A 7,386-nucleotide genomic window follows, 5' to 3' on the forward strand; every position below is an offset into this window, starting at 1 on the left:
ATCCGTAAGTGTGTATCAGCCAGGTACCTGGGGATAAGCTTTCTTTTATACAAATTACAACCTAAGATCACCTCCAAGGTCTGCTTTGTGATCAGCATGGTTGGAAGGGCCTTGAGGCAAAAGGAAAATAATACCCAGATTTCACAAGTTAGGAAATTTCAAGAAGACAATAGTGGCTGCCTTGGGCTATGTCTGCCAATATTTCTTCCAAAAACAATACAGAATAACAAGAACACATTTTAATAGGCACTAAAACCACATGGTAAATGTAGATGGAAGACAGAAAAATCCCCAGTATAAACCTCAATATAACTCTGAGTTTAAAAGAAAAAAAAAATACTAAATCCCAGCAAGTACTCGCTCACATTCATGCTGCACCACAAACTTTTATGAGCAAGGGTCAGCTGAAAACAGCTGTAGGGAAAAGGAAGTTAGTAATGGGTCTAAAAATCATGGAAAGAATAATTCCACCACCAGAAAACATTCTGAGTTAAATATATGCAAAGAAATATTCAGGGATATGAAAAAAAAAATCACCTTGATTCAGACTTTTAAAAAAAATCAAGAAAAGGAGTTCCCATCATGGCGCAGCAGAAACGAATCCAACTAGGAACCATGAGGTTGTGGGTTCGATCCCTGGCCTCGCTCAGTGGGTTAAGGATCTGGCGTTGCCGTGAGCTGTGGTGTAGGTTGCAGACAGGGCTCGGATCTGGCGTTGCTGTGGCCCTGGTGTAGGCTGGTGGCTACAGCTCCGATTGGACCCCTAGCCTGGGAACCTCCATATGCCACAAATGCAGCACTAAAAAGCAAAAAAAAAAAAAAAAAAAAAAAAAAAAAAAATCAAGAAAAAACAGAGAAAATTGCTCAAATTAAGAAAATAAATGGAAGAAAAACATAAAATTATCTCAGAAGTAAGGATAAATTAAAAAGTTCCTGGAGTTCCCATTGTGGTGCAGTGGACACGAAGCCAACTAATATCCATGAGGACATGGGTTTCATCCCTGGCCTCACTCAGTGGGTTAAGGATCCGGTGTGGCCATGAGCTGTGGTGTAGATCGCAGACACAGCTCGGAGCCAAATTTGCCATGGCTGTGGTGCAGGTCAGCAGCTGGAGCTCTGATTCTGAAATAGAGTTTTAACTAAAGAACGACCCCCGCCCCGCCCTTGGCTAAGAAGGCAGCTGCAAGCCTTTCCAGCTATGCTCGCCACTAGACCTCCCTTCTTGTAATAATGTCACAACTGTGTGCCCTCTGTCCAAGCCAGCAGCCCTGCTCATCAGGTACCCAGCATTGCTCATCAGTGCTGCTTCTGTAACCTTGCCCGCTCAGTTTCTTAGGGAGGAACACTGTCTGCTTGGGGATGGGGGAGGTCCGGGATGCTTACATGGGAAAATCAAGACCTGGTAGTGCATAAAAGTTACTGAGAACAAAGACCTGGGGCTCAGACTCTGGCGGTGACTCCTCTGAGCCCGCACCGGTGCTGAATAAGCCTTGCTTTTCCATATCTCCGAGTGGTGTTTGTCTCCTTCAGTTGCCACGGTTTTTGCGGTTTCCGCAAGAGTGTAATCAATACAGTTGCCTCACAGTAGCCGTCACATAGTATGATAATGAATTAATTATTATAAAAAATTGTATGGCATACAGTATTATACTCACATGCACAATATCATATTGGAAAACTTGTTATACTTTTTCAGAAACCACTTGCCTGTGATGATAGAATGATACACGGCCTCTCCAGGTAGGAGAGGGGCATCCTGTACAAAGTTATAAAGCAGTAAGAAACCGACTCATTATTAACTCTGTATTAAATATAACTCACCTTATGCCTGTGTCTGCACACACCAGTCTACACGAGGATGACTTAGGGGATATAGACATCTCATCCAGTTATTGGATTTTCACACACACACACACACACACACACACACACGGGAGTCATTTATTCATTCTGTGGTATGACGGTTATTTACTACTCCTTCAGTGTAGACGGATCCTCACAAAGGCTTTCATCCTCTTCTTCCTCACGCTGAGGAGGCTCAGGAGGACAGGAACAAGGAGTGGGTCTTTTTCCCTGGGGGGCGGCAAAGGCACAGCAGGTGAAGGAGCTGGAAGGGGAGAGGCAGGGGCACTCAGTGGAACGCTATGGAAATACATTGTGACTTCTGTATGATTTTTGTGGGTTTTCATTTCTCTAAAAATGTTTTATATGGTACCCATCCTTCTTTCACCATTTGCTTCGGTTTTAGTGCCTATACCATGGAAGGGTCCATGTCATAGAAGAAGTCAGAAGCAGGAGCTCCCTCTGTGGCACAGTGGGTTAAGGATCCAGCGTTGTCTCTGAGGAAGCACAGGTTTGATCCTCAGCCCAGTACAGGGGGTTAAAAATCTGTGTCGCCACAGCTGCACAGCTGCAGCTTGGGTTCATCCCTGGCCTGGGGAATTTCCACATGCTTCGGGTGTGGCCAAAAGTTTTTTAAAAAGTGAGAGGCACTCTCGAGTGATCTGAAGCCTTCTGCCAGGCTGTCCGGTGTCAGCCTGTTCTCTTCTTCGCCTTCTTCCTCGGCATCTGGCCCTGGTTCAGAAGCACTCATCTCCGTCAAGTCACCTAGTATTCTTCTGCTGTGGTGACTATTTCTTCTTGAAATTCTCCAGGATCCATATCTTGAAATCTTTCACCCCCTCGCTTTTTTTTTTTTTTTTGCCATTTTCACAATCTCTTTCATGATTTTTTTTTGTCTTTTTGCCTTTTTTGTTGTTGTAGTAGTAGTTGTTGTTGCTGTTGCTATTTCTTGGGCCGCTCCCGCGGCACACGGAGGTTCCCAGGCTAGGGGTTGAATCGGAGCTGTAGCCACCGGCCTACGCCAGAGCCACAGCAACGCAGGATCCGAGCCGCGTCTGCAACCTACACCCCAGCTCACGGCAACGCCAGATCGTTAACCCACTGAGCAAGGGCAGGGACCGAACCCGCAACCTCATGGTTCCTAGTCGGACTCGTTAACCACTGCGCCACAACGGGAACTCCCTTTTTTTTTTTTTATTTATTTTTTCCTTGATTGGCTTTGTGCTAAATACTGTGAAGTCGTGGACCACATCGGGTCACAGTTCTCTCCAGCAGGTAGGTATTGCTTCGGGCTCGAGGTTTCACGGCTTCTTCTCCAGCAGCAATGGCATTTTAATGGTGTGACCCTCCCAGACTTTCATGATGGTCTCTCCACGAGGGTTCTCTGCCACACACCTGACAGTCCTTTCCATAGCGTACTGTGTGTAATGACATTTAAACGTCCCTAGACTTCCTGATTGAGAGGCTGAATTAGAGACATGGTGTCTGGGGCCAAGTAAACCACTTGGGCACTTTTGATGTTCAACTTATGGGGTTCTGGGTGGTCAGGGACATTGCCCAGTGTCAGAAGAACTTTAAAAGGCAGCTCCTTACCGGCCAGGACTTCCTGACCTCAGGGAAAATGCGTCAATGGAATTAGTCCAGAAAAAGTGTTCTGGTGTCTAGGCCTTTTTCTTGTACAACCAAAAGACTGGCAGAAACTACTTATCTTTTCCCTTTAGGCCCAGGGGTTAGCAGCTTTTAGATGAGGTCAGTCCTGATCACAAACCCAACTACTTTTGCACGAAAGAGTGGAGTTAGCCTACCCCTTCCTGCTTTAAATCCTGGTGCTCGCTTCTCTTCCTAATAAATATCCTTTGTGGCATTTTTTTTTTCCAGAAGAGGGCACTTTCATTTGCATTAAAAACCTGTTCAAGTGGCGTTCCCTTCGTGGCACAGTGGAAATGAATCCGACTAGAAACCATGAGGTTGCAGGTTTGATCCCTGGCCTCGCTCAGTGAGTCAGGGATCTGCATTGCCATGAGCCATGGAGGAGGCTGCAGATACAGCTCGGATCTGGCATGGCTGTGGCTGTGGTGTAGGCTGGCAGCTGTAGCTCCAATTGGACCCCTAGCCTAGGAACATCCATATGTCTTGGATGCGGCCCTAAAAAGCAAAAACAAAACAAAACAAAACAAATAAACAAACAAACCTGTACAGGTTTCTCACCATTTTCTTTTTCTTTCTTTCTTTCTTTTTTTTTTGTCTTTTTGCCTTTTCTAGGGCCGCTCCCACAGCATATGGAGGTTCCCAGGCTAGGGGTCTAATCGGAGCTGTAGCCACCGGCCTACACCACAGTCACAGCAACGCCAGATCATTAACCCACTGAGCGAGGCCAGGGATTGAACCCGAAACCTCATGGTTCCTAGTCGGATTGGTTAACCACCACGCCACGACAGGAACTCCTCTCACCATTTTCTTAATGGCGTTTGGGAACGGGTCCACTACTTCTTGAATGGCAGAAGTTGCTTCCCTTGTAATCTTGACATTTTTAAGTCTTTCTAAAATTATCAGAATGTTCTGCCTCTGTTTTCCTCTAGGAGTTGTATGGTATCCAGTCTTACATTTAGTTAATTAATCCATCTTGAGGTTTTGTGTGTATGTGTGTGTGTGTGTGTGTTAGAGAATATTCAGGGACTTGATTGGGGCATTTTGATTCTGTTTTTACAATTCAAGTTAGACGAGATCCAAAATTCTCTTGCTTACACAGATCAGGTACGAATTTGGAGGCCTCTGCTATGGACTGAATTGGGTTCCCTCGAAGTTCCAACAAATGCAACTATATTTGGAGATAAGGCATTTATTACATTTTTAAAAATAGGTATAGTTGATTTACAATATTATAGTAGTTCCAGGATTACAGATAAGGGCTTTGAAGAGGTAATTAAAGTCAAATGAGGTCATAGGGTGAGGCCCTAATCCAATATGATTGGTGTCCTTAAAAAAGAGGGAGAGAGAGACACTAAAAATACATACAGGTAGAGAAAAGATTATGTGCAGGACATGGTCCAATGACAAAAACCTACCACTCAAAGAGAGGGACCTCAGGCACAAGCAATCTTCCTATCACTTTGCTCTTGGGCTCCTAGCCTCCAGAATTGGGAGAAATAACTTCATGTTGTCTAAGCCACACAGTATGCGGTACTCATATGGCAGCCCTGGCTAAGCAACTTCCTATATTTCACTTCTAGGAACATTGTGATCAACTAGGCAACATTATCGGCCTCTGCGACTCAAACTATTCTGATCGCTGCTTTGACTCTACTGTGCTTTAGGGTAATTACACCAACTGCCAAACTCAGTGGCAGCACGTCCAGTGCAAGTTGTGGCCTACAGAAAAGAGTGCTGAGGTAGCTCTTCAAAGACACTGGGGCTCCCCTCAAAAATTTATCTCCCAGAGCTGTGAAAGGTGCATGCAATCCCTACTGAAACCCCAGTGCCCTGCTTTACAGAAGTGTCACAGCCAACGCTGAGTGCATCCGGAGTTTCCAGGGACCTTGACTAGCCCACATCATCCTGGAAGAGAAGGAAACAGCTGGAGGACTCGCACGTCCCTATTTCAAACCTTAGGATAAAGCTCCAGTTACCAAAGCTGGGTGGTACCAGCCTAAGGGGAGACCCGTTTGCCAACGAGAGAGAGGTAAGGGTCCAGAACTAAACCCCGAGAAGCCATTCGCGGGTATAGGCCCAGGAGAACGGAAAAGAGGTGTTCAAAGAGGAGCCTGGACGGAGGGTTCACCACAGCCTCTTCCCAACAGGCACAAGGCGCGAGTCCCCCAAACGTCCCCCGAGGGACGATGGCATCCGCCGCCTAAGCGATGACGAGAGTCGGGCAGCGGACCGCCATTCAGCCAGGAAAGGACCGTGGTGCCGCTTCGTGCCATCAGGGGAGGAACGCTGATGCCAACGTTATGCGAAGGGAAAGCTGCCAGACACAGAAGACCACCTGCTTATTGGAGGGGTGCCTCTCTAGGAACAAGGGTCCCAGGAAGCCGGTGAGCTGTTGCCTGGGTACTCCAGGGGCGGTCGGGGGGCGGGGGGGGGGCGAGGTGTGTGGGGGTGGAGGGCACTCAGGAGGGGGCGGGGGGACAGACGGCTTGGAGGGTACAGGGTTTCTTTGCGGGGGTGGGTGGGTGCCAAGGTTTGGGAAGTAGATCGTCGTGACGGTGGCCCGGCCCCACCAGTGTATTCTTGGTGCCCCTGGATGGTCCGCCATTGGTCGTCTTCTCGGGACCAAGCTCCCATCCCGGGGAACGTGAGAGTTCCCTCGGAAAGAGAGGGTCCCGGGAGCAGGGGCGGCAGGGTCCTGCCAGCGCCATTTCGGGGCAGGCCCAGGCCTGCGGGGGGTCGGGGTGCGGGGTGCGGGGTGCGGGGGTGCGGGGTGAGGGTGGGTTCTGGGCGAGCAGTGACCTCCCCGGATGTACGTGTCAGAGCGCGAGCACCCCGACCAATGAGGGGCCGCCCCGACCCGTGGTCGCTGGGCTACGCAGTGGAGGCCCGAGGGGAGCGGTTGTCTAGAGACGTCGCGACCAGCTGGCACCTCCCAGGGCACCTCGGCGCACCTCGTGGCACCTCTTGGGCCTCATCGCGCCGCACCCCACGGCAGAGCTAGCCAGGCCCGTCGGTCGGTCCGTCGGAGAAGGCGCCCCCAACGCCCAGCCGCCGCATGCCCGGGAAAAGGAGCCGTCGAAAGTCACCCGGTCGCCAGGGGCGGGCCTGCGCCCGCACCACCCGAGCCGGGCTGTCCGCCTCCGTGAGCCACATGGAGCGCCTCCTGCGGGAGGGCCCTTACGCCCAGTGCCTGAGCTCGTCCGCCCGGGTCTTCCTCGCGGCCACCATCGAGTACCTGACGGCCAGGGTCCTGGAGCTGGCGGGCGACGAGGCCCAGATTGTGGGTAGGAGGTGCATCACCGCAGAGCTGGTGGCCATGGCGGTCCACAACAACGCCCTGCTCAGCGCCTTCTTCGGAACCCTCGCCATCTCGCAAGTGGCCCCGACCCAGGAGTAGCTGCCCGACGCGCCCTGGAGGTCCTGGCCCCAGCCCCTCACAGCCCCGGAAGCCCCGGCCTGCCTCCCTGCCTGCCTCCTCGGGCAGACTCGTTGCCAGGCAATACACGTGTTTAAAGAAACCCTCGTGCGTGCTTCGGTCACTCGGCGTGGGGGGTGGGAGGCGGCGGGGCTGGGACGTCGCTTCCTGGAGGAGGGACAGGGGGCGAGAGTCGGGCCGGGGGTGGGCGAGGGGTCGGAGTCGGGCGGGGGCAGAGGGTGACAGGGCCTGGGGTGGCCCTGGGTGTGAGGCTGGCCAGGGTGGGGTCTGGGGTGAGGCTGGGCTACGACGAGCTCCTCGGTTGGCCCTGAGCAAGGCGGAGCCAGGCGACGTCCCCGGACGGGCCGGGTTCCTCGTGGTGCAGCTCAGGACCGTGCGGGGCGTGGTCATGGGGCGAACCTGCCAGGGCCACCGACGACGGCGGTGCGGGGTGGAGGGGTGGCTGCCCAGAGGGGCTG

The 7,386-nt window shown here is 51.5% G+C and overlaps 1 protein-coding gene across 1 annotated transcript; it reads left to right on the plus strand.

Moving 5' to 3' along the window:
* The first annotated feature begins 6,300 nt into the window (after positions 1–6,300).
* LOC125118752 (histone H2A-Bbd type 2/3-like) lies at positions 6,301–6,994 on the plus strand. The gene has a single exon (XM_047765565.1). It carries the CDS (start codon positions 6,548–6,550, stop codon positions 6,887–6,889), a length of 342 nt encoding a protein of 113 aa, XP_047621521.1. The 5' UTR covers positions 6,301–6,547; the 3' UTR covers positions 6,890–6,994.
* Positions 6,995–7,386: the final 392 nt, after the last annotated feature.

This window comes from Phacochoerus africanus, chromosome X, assembly GCF_016906955.1.
Source record: "Phacochoerus africanus isolate WHEZ1 chromosome X, ROS_Pafr_v1, whole genome shotgun sequence".
Lineage (NCBI taxonomy): Eukaryota > Metazoa > Chordata > Mammalia > Artiodactyla > Suidae > Phacochoerus > Phacochoerus africanus.